Here is a 19,573-nt window from a genome sequence, read left to right on the forward strand (position 1 = left end):
ATCTCTGCAGCACTCCACCAATCATGCCTTTATGGTATAGTGGCCAGATGGAAGTGCATCTTCAGTAAAAGACACATAACAGCCCGCTTGGAGTTTGCCAAAAGGCACCTAAAGACTCTCAGACCATGAGAAACAAGATTCTCTGGTCTGATGAAACTAAGATTGAACTCCTTGGCCTCGAATGCCAAGCGCCACGTCTGGAGGAAACCTGGCACCATCCCTACGGTGAAGCATGGTGGTGGCAGCATCATGCTGTGGGGATATTTTTCAGCGGCAGGGACTGGGAGACTTGTCAGGATCAACGCAAAAATGAACGGAGCAAAGTACGGAGAGAAAACCTCATCCAGAGCCGGCAGGTCCTCAGACTGGGGCGAATGTTCACCTTCCAACAGGACAACGCAGGAGTGGCTTCGGGACAAGTGTCTGAATGTCCTTGAGTGGCCTATCCAGAGCCCGGACTTGAACCCGATCGAACATCTCTGGAGAGACCTGAAAATAGATGGTCAGCAACGCTCCCCATCCAACCTGACAGAGCTTGAGACGATCTGCAGAGAAGAATGGGAGAAAATCCCCAAATACAGCTGTGCCAAGCTTGTAGCATAATTCCCTAGAAGACTCGATTCTGTAATCGCTGCCAAAGGTGCATCAGCGAAGTACTGAGTAAATGGTCTGAATACTTACATAAATTTGATTTTTTTTATTATCAAAAATGTCTAAAAATCTGGTTTTGCTTTGTCATTATGGGGTAATGCATGTTGATTGATGAGGGGGAAAAGCAATCTAATCAATTTTAGAATAAGGCTGTAAGGCTGATCTGACATACAGTGAGCTCCAAAAGTATTGGGACAGTGACACAATCTTTATTGTTTTGGATCTGTACTCCAGCACTTTGGATTGGAAATGATACTATGCCTAGGGGAAGAACGTGCAGACTGTCAGCTTTAATTTAAGTGTATTTTTATCCATATCAGGTGAACCGTTTTGAAATTACAGCACTTGTTGTACACAGTTCCCCCCATTTTAGGGGACCAAAAGTATTGGGACCACTTCAAAATTTATCAGATATACTATGATACCACCCCACAGTATCAGACATACTGTAGTACCACCCCACAGAAACAGATATACTGTAGGACCACCCCACAGTAACTGATATACTATGCTACCACCCCACAGTATCAGATATACTGTAGTACCACCCCTCAAAAGTATATGGGTTAAGGTTTGGGATAGACTTAAAATGAAAATCTCAAAAACAATTTTGCTGGATTTGAACCAGAAACCTTTGGCACCAGAAGCAGAAAACCTTACCGAAGAGTCTGCCACTGGTGCCAAAAGTTGCATGTTGGAATCCAGCTAAATTATTTGAGCTTGAGACTCTACAAAGAATTTGGATGCATTTGCTGTTTGTTTTGGTTGTGTTTCTGAACATTTTATGCCCAATAGAAATGAATAGTAAATAATGAATTGTGTCATTTTAGAGTCACCTTTATATTGTAAATAACAATATAATACGTTTCTAAACACTTCTACATTAATGTGGATGCTACCATGCTTATGGATAGTCCTGAATGAATCCTGAATAATGATGAGTGAGTTAGATGAACAAATATCATACCCCCAAGACATACTAACCGCTCACCATTACAATAACAGGGGAGGTAAGCATTTATTTGGGGGGTATGATATTTGTGCTTCTGTAACTTCTGTAACATTATTCACAGATTCATTCAGGATGATCCTTAATCATGGTAGCATCCACGTGAACGGAGAAGTGTTTAGAACAACAAGTTCTCAGTCTCACTTTAGAATGAGATGTTCATCCATGTTTCTCAAACGTCAAATTTTGAAGTGGTTCCAAACGTCAAATGTCATAGTGTTTAAGGTTAAGCGTAGACATTTATTCCAATTCTTTAAGATTAGGCATTAAATCCGAATGTACATCTGATACTGTGGGGTGGTACTACAGTATATCTGTTACTATGGGGTGGTACTACAGTATATCTGATACAGTGGGGTGGTACTACAGTATATCTGTTACTATGGGGTGGTACTACAGTATATCTGATACTGTGGGGTAGTACTACAGTATATCTGTTACTGTGGGGTGGTACTACAGTATATCTGATACTGTGGGGTGGTACTACAGTATATATGGTACTGTGGGGTGGTACTACAGTATATCTGATACTGTGGGGTGGTACTACAGTATATCTGATACTGTGGGGTGGTAGCATAGTATATCAGTTACTGTGGGGTGGTCCTACAGTATATCTGTTTCTGTGGGGTGGTACTACAGTATGTCTGATACTGTGGGGTGGTATCATAGTATATCTGATACTATGGGGTGGTATCATAGTATATCTGATACTATGGGGTGGTATCATAGTATATCTGATATTATGGGGTGGTATCATAGTATATCTGATACTATGGGGTGGTATCATAGTATATCTGATACTATGGGGTGGTACCATAGTATATCTGATACTATGGGGTGGTACCATAGTATATATGTTACTATGGGGTGGTACTACAGTATATCTGATACTGTGGGGTAGTACTACAGTATATCTGATACTGTGGGGTGATACTACAGTATATCTGATACTGTGGGGTGGTAGCATCGTATATCTGTTTCTGTGGGGTGGTACTACAGTATATCTGGTAGTGTGGGGTGGTACTACAGTATATCTGATACTATGGGGTGGTAGCATCATATATCTGTTTCTGTGGGGTGGTACTACAGTATATCTGGTACTGTGGGGTGGTACAACAGTATATCTGATACTGTGGGGTGGTACAACAGTATATCTGATACTGTGGGGTGGTACTACAGTATATCTGGTACTGTGGGGTGATACTACAGTATATATGATACTGTGGGGTGGTACTACAGTATATTTGGTACTGTGGGGTGGTACTACAGTATATATGATACTGTGGGGTGGTAGCATAGTATATCTGATACTGTGGGGTGGTATCATAGTATATCTGATACTGTGGGGTGGTAGCATAGTATATCAGTTACTGTGGGGTGGTACTACAGTATATCTGGTACTGTGGGGTGGTACTACAGTATATCTGATACTATGGGGTGGTACCATAGTATATCTGATACTGTGGGGTGGTACTACAGTATATCTGTTACTATGGGGTGGTACTACAGTATATCTGATACAGTGGGGTGGTACTACAGAATATATATGTTACTATGGGGTGGTACTACAGTATATCTGATACTGTGGGGTAGTACTACAGTATATCTGATACTGTGGGGTAGTACTACAGTATATCTGTTACTGTGGGGTGGTACTACAGTATATCTGGTACTGTGGGGTGGTAGCATAGTATACCAGTTACTGTGGGGTGGTACTACAGTATATCTGGTACTGTGGGGTGGTACTACAGTATATCTGATACTATGGGGTGGTAGCATCGTATATCTGTTTCTGTGGGGTGGTACTACAGTATATCTGGTACTGTGGGGTGGTACTACAGTATATCTGATACTGTGGGGTGGTATTACAGTATATCTGATACTGTGGGGTAGTACTACAGTATATCTGGTAGTGTGGGGTGGTACTACAGTATATCTGATACTATGGGGTGGTAGCATCGTATATCTGTTTCTGTGGGGTGGTACTACAGTATATCTGGTACTGTGGGGTGGTACTACAGTATATCTGATACTGTGGGGTGGTACTACAGTATATCTGAAACTGTGGGGTGGTAGCATCGTATATCTGTTTCTGTGGGGTGGTACTACAGTATATCTGGTACTGTGGGGTGGTACTACAGTATATCTGATACTGTGGGGTGGTACTACAGTATACCTGGTACTGTGGGGTGGTACTACAGTATATCTGATACTGTGGGGTGGTACCATAGTATATCTGATACTGTGGGGTGGTACTACAGTATATCTGATACTGTGGGGTGGTACCATAGTATATCTGGTACTGTGGGGTGGTACTACAGTATATCTGATACTGTGGGGTGGTACTACAGTATATCTGAAACTGTGGGGTGGTAGCATCGTATATCTGTTTCTGTGGGGTGGTACTACAGTATATCTGGTACTGTGGGGTGGTACTACAGTATATCTGATACTGTGGGGTGGTACTACAGTATACCTGGTACTGTGGGGTGGTACTACAGTATATCTGATACTGTGGGGTGGTACCATAGTATATCTGATACTGTGGGGTGGTACTACAGTATATCTGATACAGTGGGGTGGTACTACAGTATATCTGTTACTATGGGGTGGTACTACAGTATATCTGATACTGTGGGTAGTACTACAGTATATCTGATACTGTGGGGTAGTACTACAGTATATCTGTTACTGTGGGGTGGTAGCATAGTATACCAGTTACTGTGGGGTGGTACTACAGTATATCTGGTACTGTGGGGTGGTACTACAGTATATCTGGTACTGTGGGGTGGTATCATAGTATATCTGATACTGTGGGGTGGATGCATCGTATATCTGTTTCTGTGGGGTGGTACTACAGTATGTCTGATACTGTGGGGTGGTAGCATAGTATATCAGTTACTGTGGGGTGGTACTACAGTATATCTGGTACTGTGGGGTGGTACTACAGTATATCTGATACTGTGGGGTGGTACTACAGTATATCTGATACTGTGGGGTGGATGCATCGTATATCTGTTTCTGTGGGGTGGTACTACAGTATATCTGTTTCTGTGGGGTGGTACTACAGTATGTCTGATACTGTGGGGTGGTACTACAGTATGTCTGATACTGTGGGGTGGTATCATAGTATATCTGATACTATGGGGTGGTATCATAGTATATCTGATACTATGGGGTGGTACCATAGTATATCTGATACTATGGGGTGGTATCATAGTATATCTGATACTGTGGGGTGGTATCATAGTATATATGGGTTAAGGTTTGGGATAGACTTAAAATGAAAATCTCAAAAACAATTTTGCTGGATTTGAACCAGAAACCTTTGGCACCAGAAGCAGAAAACCTTACCGAAGAGTCTGCCACTGGTGCCAAAAGTTGCATGTTGGAATCCAGCTAAATTATTTGAGATTTTTGTTTTAAGCCTATTCCAATCGTTAACCATTTAGAGTTAATGCATAACCTTAAGAGCTCAGAGTTAATGGAACAATTGGCACCAGAGGCAGTTGCTTACACCCATCTGCCATCCCCGTTCACAACACCCTAGCAGAACCGAAACCAACTTGAAGGTAACAGCTCACTGTTGCCCCTCGTGGTCGGGTTCCACGTCATCTCCCTACGTCCTCAGACATGGGTTGACGCCGATATTGACTTGTATCACAGATGACCTGGCTGGTTTAGAAACATGATATTCTCTAGTAATCATCCATCCACATGGGGGTGCTGTGATGCATTTACGGGCTCACCAATGACTGACACAAACTGAAGACGACAATACTGACGTAAAACTGGGAGAGGGTTTGTTTTGTTTGTGGCTAGTGGCTACCATTTTTCCTCGTGGACGAAGCCATACCACAGGCAAAAGGGGTTAGTTATTAGTATATTTGGCCATACTAGCTTAATACCCACCTTTCAGTCGCCTGAAAATGTCTACATTACAGATGTTGCGCGTGTTCTTAAATGAGCGTTTAACAGCGGCTGCTGTGGAGATTTTCGGGGCAGTTGAGAAAACGGTAACCGAGTACCAGGAGGAGAATGATAATCTGCGGAGACTGCTGCGGATAACCCCGGACATAAACCAATGTAGAAAAGGTCTATAAATATCTAGCTACAATAATGTTTTATTAACAGCGAAGTTGTTAATATAGGCTAACAGTGATCATATATATATATATATATATATATATATATATATATATATATATATGATCACTGTTAGCCTATATTAACAACTTCGCACACCTAAACTTACCGTGCATGTTGAAGTTTCACAAACATTTTCTTGAAATAGAATATCACTCAGGCATGTCTAAAAGCTGTGTATATCTATCTATATACAGTACCAGTCAAAAGTTTGAACACACCTACTCATTCAAGGGTTTTAATGTATGTTTACTATTTTCTACATTGTAGAATAATAGTGAAGACGTCAAAACTATGAAATAGCACATATGGAATCATGTAGTAACCAAAAATATATTTGAGATTCTTCAAAGTAGCCACCCTTTGCTTTGATGACAGCTTTGCACTCTTGGCATTCTCTCAACCAGCTTCACCTGGAATGTTTTTCCAATAGTCTTGAAGGAGTTCACACATATGCTGGGCACTTGTTGGCTGCTTTTCCTTCAATCTGGGTGGCAGATAGCCTAGTGGTGAGAGCGTTGGACTAGTAACCGGAAGGTTGGAAGATCAAATCCCCGAGCTGACAAGCTGTCGTTCTGCCCCTGAACAAGGCAGTTAACCCACTGTTCATTGGATGTCATTGAAAATAATAATTTGTTTTTAACTAACTTGCATAGTTAAATAAAGGTAAAATAAAAATCTGCGCTCCAACTCATCCCAAACCATCTCAATTGGGCTGAGGTCGGGGGATTGTGGAGGCCAGGTCATCTGATGCAGCACTCCATCACTCTCCTTCTTGGTCATATTGTCCTTAGACGGCCTGAAGGGGTGTTGGGTCATTGTCCTGTTGAAAAACAAATTATAATTCCACTAAGTGCAAAGCAGATGGGATGGTGTATCTCTTCAGAATGCTGTGGTAGCCATGGTGGTTAAGTGTGCCTTGAATTCTAAATAAATCAGTGTCACCAGCAAAGCACCATCACACCTCCTCCTCCATGCTTCATGGTGGGAACCACACATGCAGAGATCATCCGTCCACCTATTATATGTGACTCACGAAGACATGGCTGTTGGAACCAAAAGTCTAACATTTGGACTCATTAGACCAAAGTAGAGGTCGACCGATTAATCGGAATGGCCGATTAATTAGGGGCCGATTTCAAGTTTTCATAACAATCGTAAATCGGTATTTTTGGGTACCAATTTGCCAAATTTTTACATCTTTATTTAACTAGGCAAGTCAGTTAAGAACACATTCTTATTTTAAATGACGGCCTAGGAACGGTGGGTTAACTGCCTCGTTCAGGGGCAGAAAGACAGATTTATCTTGTCAGCTCGGGGGATCCAATCTTGCAACCCTACAGTTAACTAGTCCAACGCAATAACGACCGGCCTCTCTCTCGTTGCACTCCACAAGGACTGCCTGTTACGCAAATGCAGTAAGCCAAGGTAAGTTGCTAGCTAGCATTAAACTTATCTTATAACAAACAATCATAATCACCAGTTAACTACACATGGTTGATGATATTACTAGATATTATCTAGCGTGTTCTGTGTTGCATTTAATCTGACTGGTAGGCGCGTAAACATTCTTTCAAACAGCACTTTCGTGCGTTTTGCCAGCAGCTCTTCGTTGTGCGTCAAGCATTGCGCTGTTTATGACTTCAAACCTATCAACTCCCGAGATGAGGCTGGTGTGACCAAAGTGAAATGGTTGGCTAGTTAGCGCACGCTAATAGCATATCAAACTTCACTCGCTCTGAGCCTTGGGGTGGTTGTTTCCCTTGCTCTGCATGGGTAACGCTTCGATGCCGTGACTGTTGTCGTTAGAGGGAAATAGTCCTATAATAACTTCAACCTAAAACTTCTTACCTGGGAATATTGAAGACTCATGTTAAAAGGAACCACCAGCTTTCATATGTTCTCATGTTCTGAGCAAGGAACTGAAACGTTAGCTTTCTTACATAGCACATATTGCACTTTTACGTTCTTCTCCAACACTTTGTTTTTGCATTATTTAAACCAAATTGAACATGTTTCATTATCTACTTGAGGCTAAATTGACTTTGATGTATTATATTAAGTTAAAATAAGTGTTAATTCAGTATTGTTGTAATTGTCATTATTATAAATTCTTTAAAACAAATCTTTTTTAATCAGTCGATTAATCGGTATCGGCTTTTTTGGTCCTCCAATAATCGGTATCGGCGTTGAAAAATCATAATCAGTCGACCTCTAGACCAAAGGACAGATTTCCACCGGTCTAATGTCCATTGCTCGTGTTTCTTGGCCCAAGCCAGTCTTTTCTTCTTATTGGTGGCCTTTAGTGGTGGTTTCTTTGAAGCAATTCGATCATGAAGGCCTGATTCACACAGTCTCCTCTGAACAGTTGACATTGAGATATTTCTGTTACTTGAACTCTGAAGCATTTATTTGGGCTGCAATTTCTGAGGATGATAACTACTGAATTTATCCTCTGCAGCAGAGCTAACTCTGGGTCTTCCTTTCCTGTAGCGTTCCTCATGAGAGACAGTTTCATCATGACACTTGAAGAAACTTTAAAAGTTCTTGAAATGTTCCATATTGGACCTGACCTTCATGTCTTAAAGTAATTATGGACTGTCGTTTCTCTTTGCTTATTCCAGCTGTTCTTGCCATAATATGGACATCTTCTGTATACCACCCCTTCCTTGTCACAACACAACTGATTGGCTCAAACACATTAAGGAAAGAAATTCCACAAATGAACTTTTAACAAGGCACACCTGTTAATTGAAATGCATTCCAGGTGACTACCTCATGAAGTTGGTTTCAGAGAATGCCATGTGTGCAAAGCTGTCAAGGCAAAGGGTGGCTATTTTGAAGAATCTCAAATAAAATATTTTGATTTGTTTAATACTTTTTTGGTTATATGATTCCATGTGTTATTTCATAGTTTTGTCTTCACTATTATTCTACAATGTAGAAAATAGTAAAAATAAAAACCAATGAATGAGTAGGTCCCCAAACATTTGACTAGTACTGTAGATCTTCTACAGAGATGAAGGGTTTTTATTTATATGGTATAGATGACCTCTGCTCCTCCTCACCTTCCCTCCAGCGTCCCTTCAGTTATCTGTTGCTGTCACTGAAGACGAGGTTCCCCCTAAGCAGCAGCACTCTGAGCAGGAGTGGAGAACCAGTCTGCAGCAGGAGGACCTAGAACCCACACAGATTAAAGAGGAACAGGAGGAACTCTGGACCTGTCAGGAGGAAGATTTCAGTGTGTTCAAATTACCTCGTGTGAAAAGTAAATGTGATCAGGAAAACCCTCAGTCCTTTTCTCTTCCCCAAACCCAGACAGTGGAGAACAGAGACAGTAACTCTAAACCAGTGGACCTCCCACATTTTGTCACTGTTACCCATCTAGAGGGTCTCGACATTCCCTGTGACCCTCCAGATAATCAAAACTATAGCCACAGCTCATCTGTAAGCAGTGACCTAGTAGGATTTAGGCTGCTGTCACCATTCCATCACAGCCCACCACTGGATCCCAACCTATCAATGGGGGAACACTGTCCCAAACCCAGCACCACGTCTAGAAAAACTCTCCGCTGCTGTGACTGTGGTGAAACGTTTGCTCTGACAGCTGACCTGCAGGAGCATGTGACTCTCACCAAGAGACCCAGCGAATGCCACCTCTGCAAAAAACGCTACAACTCCACCTGTAAATTGAAGGCTCATGTCAGATTCTGTCATGTGGAGAGACCCTGCACCTGCCCCTTTTGTGGAAAGACCTTCAAACTCAAAGGACATCTTTCCAGGCATATGAGGATTCACACAGGAGAGAAACCATTTGGCTGTGGTGACTGTGGGAAAAGCTTCATTCAGAAGGGGGACTTAATGAGACACATACTTACTCACACAGGAGAGAAACCATTTAGCTGTAAAGACTGTGGGAAAAGTTTCAATCGGAAGGGAAACCTAACTGAACACATACGGACTTGCACATACTGAGTTACACAGGAAAGAAAGTTCCCAAAGAAACAAAGTAATTCGGACAAAGACATCTTGTCAGATGGACGACACTCTTTGGAAAAGCAAAGCAACTCTGGCTACTTCATTCTGTGGGTTTCAGATAAATCAATGTCATGAATTTACTTTTGCACAACATATGTAAAGGTTTGATTTGATCCAACAATAGAGTAATTACATTCATGGTCTGCTGTTCAAAGTCTCTTGATGTATTCACGTCATTATAGACAGGAATTCCTTGTAGTTTGTTTTGGAATGTCTCGAATAGTCCCAAGAAATTGTCCTTGCATTCGTCAGATTTTTTTCCAAATCTATAAACCTGATCTATGGTCAAATGTGGTTCCCCTCATGGTTATGAGTAGGATTTGTGGAGCCAGTGGAGGGTAAACCGATCCTGAAACTGATCCTGAGAGGGCAGCACTTACCATGGGAGGGCAGCAGGCAATGAGTTGGAAGTTGGAATAATAAAAAACGATTTATTGCTTAAGAGAATCATTTTTATTTTCTCGAAATAAAATGCATTGAAACATTGACAAACACATTAGTCCTTCACAAAGTCACAGAACCTCAAGGAATTATTACGTATTAAAACAAGCTGCCGTAATTTGAACTCCACAATGTCAAAATGCCCAACCCCATTTCAACAAAAGTGTTGACATTACAAGGGGGTGTCCATTTTAAAATAAATGACAGAACTTTACAAAAGAGGGGTAAGATCCCACATCTTTCAGTACTAGTGATTCCCAGACATGCTCCATTGGGTGCGAGTTCTGTAACTTTGCATGATATTGTCATTTGCTAGTGTCATTTCTACACCAGCTCGATGTGAATGTTTGATCAGTTACGTAAATGTACCAAGCGTGTTCATGGAAGCGCTGGCACTGAACACAGTCTATTCACTTCATATCCCCTGATAACTATTGAAAAGATCTTTAAGAAATGCAGGCAAAACGTCAGGCAAAACGTCTACAAGTATAGTGCCCACAGAAGTTCAACTGTCACATCTTGGGGGAATTTAAATAAACCATTACATCTACAACCATTAACCTTCATTATCTAAAACAATATCTGCTTTAAATCTATAAATAATGTCACCTATTTTTCATTTACCATACTTTATATTCTCTACAGTACAAAATAAAAATCCAGTGGGTTCCCTTCATTGTAATAAATGGTCTGAGTCTCCCCTTTCAGTAATAATATACACTAACGGTATACAAAACACTACAGCGAGGAGACATTTAAAATACACAAGATAAAGTCCTGCTTTGACCGATGCATTCTGCGCGTCCCTTTGGGATTGTGGAGTAGAAGTGGCAGAGCCCTCAAATTGGAATGTACCAAACTGCCTTAGAAAATGGCAGCCACTTGGCTACACATAGAAACAGCTTGAAAAAGACTGGAGAACCTAGCTACCATTTATATAAAAAAAGGGCCCTTGCTTGCTGTGCCTACGGTGGAAAAGAGTTTGATTTCCAGATACATATAGTATCTACTAGCCCTGGCCTCACAGCAGAGTGTGGTTGTATCAATTGTCGAGTCCATCCCCTATGGTACATGAAGGAGTGTGTCTCAGCGTTCACAGATCATCTCAAACCCTGTTGGGACAACCACCTGTTTCTGTCCACCCATGGTCATTGTCCCCACACACAGTGGACGGTCCTTAGGGCTCGAAGTTCAACCACAAATCCTGTTGGATTTGTTTCTGCTGAATAGATGACACTCCTGTTGGAAAAGTCAACTTCAGTGAGGCGCAATGCAAGTTCATATTTGAACACAAGTAGCCTAGTAGTAAAGACGGTGTTTGACTCACGTACCTTCAGTTTGAAACCTGATCTGACATGGAGCAAAGAACAACTATTTTCAAAGGCTCTATATTCCATATTATAGGCTTAAACGGACATACTCATTTACTATATTCACAATCCACTGAGGTAATTCAAATTGTTTTCTTCATATGCAGTACCTTTCCATCCAGACACACATAACATACATGTCCACATCCACAACGTTAACTCTGTACCACCATCAGTCAAATATAGTTAATGACTAAACCCCCAAAAAACCCATGACTGGTCCCAAATCTGTTTGTGTCGTCTTGGCAACTCCTATGGTTTTCGTCACACCAGACGACCATAGGAGTTGGGCAGATGGTCGGCACAAACAGATCTGGGACCAGGCTAGGACCCAGCAGCCTCACAGAAGAACCGGTTATATCCCCAGAGTAATCTACTCAAGAGTGTCGTCTTACACTCTGACCCTCTTCAATCACCTATTCATTCCTCCATTACCTCATATCAATGTCATGACCACTCCCACCCCCATTATGACATCATCTGTAGCCACAGAAACAAGACCAAACGTGAGGAAAACCGCCCAGGATACGGGGCCAAGTCTTCAGAACAAAGACATGACGGTGGTTCTGAAAACAAACAAAAATAAAACGATATTTCCAGTGACCATCAGAGTCAGCAGTAGCATGCAACAGAAACAGTCCATTTTATTAGCACCCAGGTGTATTTCACTAAGCTGGATCCCAAAATACCACCCTGAAAAATGGTGGCATTCATCAGAGTCGATAAATAACCTTATTCTAACACACACGGCCAACCAGTGTTTTACCTGAGCTGGTGGAAGGCCTCTGGTTTGATGTCAGAGAAACAGTTACTTGGCCCATAGAAGTAGAACCCCTAGACAGGATAAAGGCCCTCAGCAATTTGAATGAGGATCCCATGACCGTTCTAGGGATTCTATTTCTATGATTTGTTGCTCTAGAGTAAATCAAAACGGTTTGAAGCACAAAGCAAAGCAGGCATTGAGTGAGTGACAGGTTCAGGGTAATCATTATAGGATGCTGGTCTAGTCAAGTGCAGTTTGTCATCAGTAATTCAGACCAATAGTCAGTTAAACATCTATACTAATCAACATCTTCAGTGGAAACTAAACCACCAAGGACCCCAACCTGAACATATTGCATGTGTGTGATGAATCCAGTCGTTTCGGCTTCAGTAAAATAGACCATGGCTAACAAGCGGCCACTATTCTACCCAAATAGCTGGTCCAGAAGCTTCAGTCAACCAGCCTAATCAAGGTAGTAGCCTTCTGGGACTGTTGGTGTGTAACCTAACATGATTGTTTTGGCATGAGAGAGGTGTAAAATTCCAGTGTGAGTCAGTCTGTGATTGATATGACTGGGGTGTCAGTGTCCTTTGCCACCCATTCAAAAGGTATCATGTTTGAGGATACAGTGGTATAAGTTCAGTGTATCAAACAGTAGTGTTGTATTTGCAGTGGTGTTGAATGGCAAGGAGAGGTAAGAGAGGTGGTGTGTACAGCAGTGATGTGACTGACAGACCTTGAATAACATTGTGTGTGACCCTTAGTGGCGAGTCTTCACTGTGTGCACACACACACACACACACACACCCCCCCCCCCTCAGTGGTGTGTCTCCAGCTCCACCACTGTCCACTCGCCCTGGGGGGACTGGCCGGGGGCCTCCGGGGAGAAGCTGCTGACCGCCGTGACCGTGGCTGAGGGAGGGGTGAGGGGGGGCAGCAGGTTGGGCCACAGGCTGGCCTCCAGGGGGCTTAAGGTGCCTCCTCTGCCCCCGGGCAGCAAGAGCAGGGAGGAGCAGCCATCGCCCGTCAGCAGCAGGGTCTGGTTGATCAGCTGCTGGACAATGTCAACTTTCTTCCCCCAGTCCAGGTCCAGGGGAGGGGGGCATTCTTGGGAGACGGGGGGTGGGGAGGCGTCCCGGGACTCTTCCTGCTCGGGGGAGTCTGGAGAGGGACTGGAAGTGGAGTTGCTATTGGCTTCGTCCAATACCTCTCGGCGGTCACTGTTACTGTCAACCTCTTTCTCCAGCGGGGCTTCTTCGCGTTGTTTGAGCTGGACATTAACCTCAATTTCCTTCCCCTCCTCTTCATCACTCTCCAGGGCTTCATAAATGGTATGGAGACCAGAGGAAGGTGAAAGCAGCACTGTTGCCTGACCTTTTTGAGGCTGTTGTTGCGGTGACATCTGCTGTGTCTGCTCCTCCAGCTCCTGCTGCCACTGCATGATCTGCTGTCTCTGCTCCACCTCCTCCCTCCTCAGCGTCTCCTCCTCTGCCTCCTTTTTCTTCATTTCCTTCTCCTGCTCGCTCTTCTTCCTCGCCTCTTTGTCGTTTTCTTCTTTGGGTTTGCCCTGCTGTTCTCTGCGTTGCTGCAGTTCTAGTAGTTGTTGCTTGTGCTGTTCCAGTCGGTGGAGCTGGGGGCTGGCCTGCAGGCGAGGGCTCCGGGGGGGTAGGTCAGCACAGGTCAGCCTGGGTGGGGTCAAGAGGTCACAGTGGGGGTTGGGGTGGTGGTCGCGGCGGTAGTGTGGCTGGGGGAGCGCGTTGATCCCTGCGAGGAAGAAGTGGAGATCACCCGGTGGGAAGCGTGTGTTAGAAAGAGAGAAAGACAGACAAGTGAGAGGTAGCAGTGCAGGTCAGAGCAGATAACCGAGACTGTGGGTATTGTAGTCTACCAAGGAGACGTTAGTGGGAGGAGTTTAAGACAGTGATGTAATGTCCTGGTATTCTACACCCAGTAAAAATGTAGCTTTGAGAGATTGTAATTTGTGGGTTGGTGGCTTGAAAAGGGATGCATAATTCATCACAGGCAACTTACAACTAATATAATTGTACAGGTAACTGCCAAAATAAAGGAAACGACAATGTCTTAATAGGGTGTTGGGGCATCACGAGCCAGAACAGCTTCAATGCAACTTGTCATAGATTCTACAAACATCTGCAACTCCATTGGAGGAATGCAACATCATTCTTCAACGATAAATAACATTTTGGGTGTTTCGTTGATGGCGGTGGAACATCTCAGGCGCCACTCCAGAACCTCCCGTAAGTGTTCAACTGGGTTGAGATCTGGTGACAGACATGGCATACGGTTGACATTTTCATGCTCATCAAACCATTCAGTGACCACTCGTGTCCTGTGGGGGTCAGTGCCCTCCTATGGGGGCATAGCCGTGGTAGCCAAAATAATTGGCCAACCCAGCATATTTAAGCATGGCCTAAGCATGATGGGATGTTGATTGTTTAATTAACTAATTGTTTAATTAACTCAGGAACCACACTTGTGTGTAAGCACCTGCTTTAATATACTTTGCAACCCTCATTTACTCAAGCGTTTCCATTATTTTGGCAGTTACCTGTAGATTTTCATACATTTCTGGCATAGTGGCTGTTTGAATGCCAAATTGACAATTGTAGCTGGGCCTAATGGTTTAGGATAGCCAAAGTGTCTCAATATATATGACTACTGAACCCAGGAACTACCTCCTCATTCACATGATATCGGTCGGCAAGATGTGCAACATTGACAGCCTGAAAAGCAAAGCGTTTAAAAAGAGGTGGGGACAGGGGTGAAGTGATGGTGCCCAGGAGAAATGGTGACAGCAGGGAGATGGTGGGAGGGGCGGGGCATTGGCTGGGGGGGGGGGGGGTTAAAGCAGAGAGAAAATATAGCAATCCATTTCGTTAACCTTTTCAAAATGTGACTTCCCAAACAAAATATGCTGATAGTATTTTTTTTGGGGGTGCAAAAGTTGTGCAATAAAAGCGGCTTCCTGTATATGCAGTAACTACCAACGATAGTCTTGTGAAATAAAAACGAAGAAAAGCCATTTCCTTCAGTCCCTGTGGGGAGCTGGTGAGTAAGTGAAACATGCAAGACAAGACCTTTCAACCATGCATCAGTACATAGACAGCAGCGCCACGTCAACCTGGACTGAGTCTGAAATGCCACCATATTGCGCATATATTGCACTACTTTTGACCAGGGCCCGTGCATTATTTAGAGAATAGGGTGCCATTTCGGACCAAGCCCTCAAACCAAAGCCAATGAGTGTCAGTCAGTGACATGCAAACAAGGCGTCCCAAGGGTAAAGTAGTTAAACAGTGCGGTTAAAAATGGTGTACAGTGAACATGCACTTGTAGATATAACAGAGATATCTCAAACAATGCAGAGGCCAGGCAGAACGGTAACGAAAAGGCAACACACACATTACTCGAAGAAAATAAACACTGGTGGATGTCCTCTACTGTTTGGATGATGTGGAACCTTCTTGATGTTGTTTCTCAGTTTGTCTGGTGGAGGAGGAGGATTCCAGCGGACCAGGGAGGGGCACCGGGGGGTTCACAGTACAGGAGGGGGAGGAGCAGCTGAGGGGTGGGAGGAGCAGCTGAGGGGTGGGAGTTTAACATCCTCCATAATGTCTCTGTTGAGCCCTATTCTGGATGGTGGGAGTAGTGCATGTGAGGATGTAGGTATGAATGCTTCCTTGCTGGGAGACCATATGTGTTTTCAATCCATATGACCCACAGGTATATAATGTCTCCCACATAAGGTTTAGACACAACCTTGACTCCCATGTTATAGGACTGAATAATCGCTGATAAGTACAGTGTGCCATCCAACTCCCCAATCCCCACTTGAATAAAACTGTCCTGGAGAGAGTAGTCATGTTAAATATCTAATCTTTATTTAAAGCTTGGTAATGGTAAATACTCAAAAAGGACAAATGTAAGAAGGGGGGGGGGGGGGGGGGGGGGGGCAGTCTAACCTTAAAGTGCAGGAGGGAAGGGGGAGTGCTCGGGGGACGAGGACAGATGTCTGTTTCTTAATGATGGGAAACAGCAAGACAATACAAATCAATATTCACCAGCATTTTATGTTCAGTAAAAAGGGTCAGATAAATACATAGTTTAACATTTCATTCCACATTTTCTTTTGTTTCTTCTTGGTTTTTTTCTTAAGCGCTGCTTCACAACAGCCCAGTCAATCCAAATCACACCATGCCAGTTCATGTTAATTAAAAAGTGAAGAAAAAACATTCTAATAGTTGTAGCTATTGCACATACAGGAGTTAAGCCATATACTCATAAGGTAATATCATACGAGGGAAGTGGCACTGCTGTATTTAAAGTCTTTATTTCTTCCCTTCCCTATTTTTACATTTGGATCACATCCACCCCAGTTGGAGAGGTTTGGGACATACAATGATGACGACTAACACAGCAAAGAGGGTTCTGGGGTGGGGTGAAAGGTGTGTGTGGGGGGGGGGGGACTGCGTTACTGGGTATGTAGGGAAGTGTGGGGGGGGGGGACGGACTATACGTTACCTGTGAGAGAGTTCTCAGTGTTTTCACAGATAGTGGAGTAGTAGGGCGGTTGGGTGACACGGGGGCCCTCCCCGAGCTGCTGGGGGGCCGCAAACAGCGTGGGGTCCAGGGGTTTCAGATCCCCCGTGTCCCCCAGCTCTGCCTCAAGTGTCCCACACAACATATACTGCTGCTCCTCTGGGTTGGAGATGAGGAGGGAGTCTGCCGAGGCACCCTGTTGCTGGGGCGGCGGCAGGGTCAGCTCCTGGATGAGTGACGGGTCCTTGGCCTCCTCAGGCAGCTCCTCCAGAGAGAAGATGCCGGGGCTCTTGGCGCAGCTCTCAGCCGTGGAGTGGGTATTGGAGTTGGACGCTGTCATGTCGTAGGCGTAGGATGCCGCCGAGTTGGCAGACTGGGGGGTGTCTCCACCCTCTTCTGCACCGCCGCTGGTCTCCTCCCCTTCCTCCAGGGCAGACAGGCAGCGCTGGGTGCCGGGCTTGCTGTCGTTGTGGATGTCCTGGCCCAGCTGGGCCTCGCCCTCCGTGTCACTGGCCTCATCCTCTGTGGTGGAGGACGAGGGGTTGGACGTAGGTGCTGTGGCGGGGTCCCCTGGGACCTCGTCGGCTGGCAGGGTCTCTGCCTCCTCCCCCTCACCGTCCTCTCTCTCCAGGTGGATTCCCAGGTCCTGGTTCTCCAATTCAGGCTGAAGGGAGAGCACGGCGGCAGGCAGGGTGTGGAGTTTCCCCCCCTCAGAGCGGGACTCCACCCCAGAGCTGCTGTTGTAGTCACAGAGCTCCTCTGCGGTGCTGGTCTCGCTGCTGCTGTGGACAGCCAGCTCCGTAGGGCTTAGGGTGCTGGAGTGTGACATGCCGCGTCCAGAGGCAGCTGTGAGGGACAGGGACTGCAACGGGGCTAGGGTCTCTCTTTCAAGTGGAGATGCAGGGGCAGGCTGGTGTGAGGGCTCATGCAGGGCTGGAACAAATGGTGTGGCAGCCAGCTGCAGCCAGGGCTGAGTGGAGTACAGGGTGGGTGTCTCCTTATCAGCCTGCCAGGGGTCTGAAGAGGGGCTGGTAGGGGTCTTCAGGGGGGTAGCTGAGGCAGCCTGGGGGTGCGGCTGGGCCCATGGGTCACAAAAGGAGCTGGGGTTGGGTTGGTCCCACTGGGCGGCCAGGGCAGAGGGCAGGAGTGGGGCAGGCGGGGCTCGGTTCAGGTTGTCCAGTCTCTCATCCTCCGCAAAGTCATCCTCATCTGCATTCCCGTAGCTCTCCAGCCCGCTCTCAGTCACCCCCTCACTAGCCATCTCCACATCATCATCCTCATCCTCGTCATGCCTCACTCTTCTCGGGTCATCCGCCCGTTCCGAACCCACCTCCATGTCGCACACCCGGTCTCCGTCTTCATCGTAGTCATCAAAATCATTGGTCGGGATGTCGGACACCTTCTCAAAGTCAGGCGAGCCGGCCGAGGCAGACATGCCCTCCATGTCGATGGCACCCTTCAGACTGGCGTCTCCTAAGTCATCCATGCTCTCCGTGCCCTCCAGGACGCCCGGGGCGCTCAGCTCCGACACCCCCTGCTGGCTACAGCTCACCTCCTCAGAGTCCAGCTCCGATAGCAGGGCACCGCCTGCACGCCACCCCGAGCCCGCAGGGCCGGCTGAACCAGGCCTGGACTCTTCTGTGGGCTGGGTGCCACTCATTTCTGACACGGACACCTGCTGGCTGCCCTCCCTCTCCTCATCCTCTTCTTCATCCATGTTGAGCTGGGCTTTCTCTGAGGCATCTGGAGGGCTGGGTGTAGCCCTAGCAACTGCTGTGGGGATGTCCTGGGGTAAGGTCTGGTCTGGTGCTGGCTGTGTCGGGGCTGCTGGGACGGTCTCTGGTCGTTCAGACATCTCATCCCTGGCAACAGTGACTAGTGAGCCCTGTGGTGGAGCAGGAGCCAGCCTGAGTGGGCTCTGTGGTGGAGATGGAGAAGTAGTATCCTGAGGAGATGGGGCTGAAACCGCTTCTCTGGGCTCCAGGGCCACTGCTGGTGAAAACGCCGACACTGGTGCTGGGACTTCTGAAGCGGCCACTTCTGGCTCTGCTGCGGCTATCACGGCAACTGTCGCCACAGCAGCTGCAGCAGCCACTGCTGCAGCTGCAGACTTGGGAGCTCCAGGTCTGGCAGTGAAGGGCAGGACAGACTGGGTTGGTTTGGAGGCTTGTTTGACTGACTGGGGGATGGTGCTGCCCACGGGCTTGTTGCTGGGGGAGGCAGGGGGGGTCTTGCCCTGGGGCTGTCGGGTGGCAGGGGGCCGTGTGGTGGGAGGGGCTTTACGTGTGGGCAGGGGCTTGGGGTCCTGTGATATAGGGCGGGCTGGCTTGGTGTCTGTCGCCTTGGTGGGATGGGCCCTTTTGGAGGCAGGCTCGGGTCTGGAGGCTGCAGTCGCTTTAGGGGGGTCAGGTTTGGTCGTTTTGGTAGTGGCGGATGTTGCCGGCTTTCTGGCTGCGGCAGTGGTTGCTGGTCTGCTGACATCTGTAAATGAACAGGAATAATTTAAACACGCATCTCTTCTCAACTAAAAATATAAAATGGTACCTTCGCAAGTTGATTTTGAGATACATACAGGTGATGCTCAAGACCAATCCT

General features: G+C 45.8%; 2 protein-coding genes across 3 annotated transcripts in view; one reads left to right on the forward strand and one right to left on the reverse strand.

The window, feature by feature from the left end:
- Positions 1-5,438: 5,438 nt before the first annotated feature.
- Positions 5,439-12,891, forward strand: LOC110493681 (zinc finger protein 23). Its single transcript, XM_021568088.2, has 2 exons — positions 5,439-5,755; positions 8,886-12,891. Exons 1-2 carry the CDS (start codon positions 5,590-5,592, stop codon positions 9,779-9,781), a joined length of 1,062 nt encoding a protein of 353 aa, XP_021423763.2. The 5' UTR covers positions 5,439-5,589; the 3' UTR covers positions 9,782-12,891.
- Positions 10,279-19,573, reverse strand: part of LOC110493682 (nascent polypeptide-associated complex subunit alpha, muscle-specific form) — a 46,878-nt gene continuing 37,583 nt past the window's right edge. Inside the window, exons 5-6 of one of the 2 annotated variants that reach the window (XM_036949676.1) lie at positions 16,961-19,459; positions 10,279-14,182 (exon numbers count right to left, since the gene is read on the reverse strand). In XM_036949676.1, the coding sequence (XP_036805571.1) occupies positions 13,236-14,182; positions 16,961-19,459 (3,446 nt within the window). In that variant the 3' untranslated portion in view covers positions 10,279-13,235. The other variant, XM_036949677.1, reaches the window with a different exon arrangement.

This window comes from Oncorhynchus mykiss, chromosome 17 (genome assembly GCF_013265735.2).
Source record: "Oncorhynchus mykiss isolate Arlee chromosome 17, USDA_OmykA_1.1, whole genome shotgun sequence".
NCBI lineage: Eukaryota > Metazoa > Chordata > Actinopteri > Salmoniformes > Salmonidae > Oncorhynchus > Oncorhynchus mykiss.

Coding starts and splice junctions, on each gene's coding strand:
- LOC110493681 (XM_021568088.2), top strand. CDS start 5,590: ATGTCTACATTACAGATGTTGCGCGTGTTCTTAAATGAGCGTTTAACA. Junction 5,756..8,885: donor CATAAACCAATGTAGAAAAG/GTCTATAAATAT, acceptor CCTTCCCTCCAG/CGTCCCTTCAGTTATCTGTT.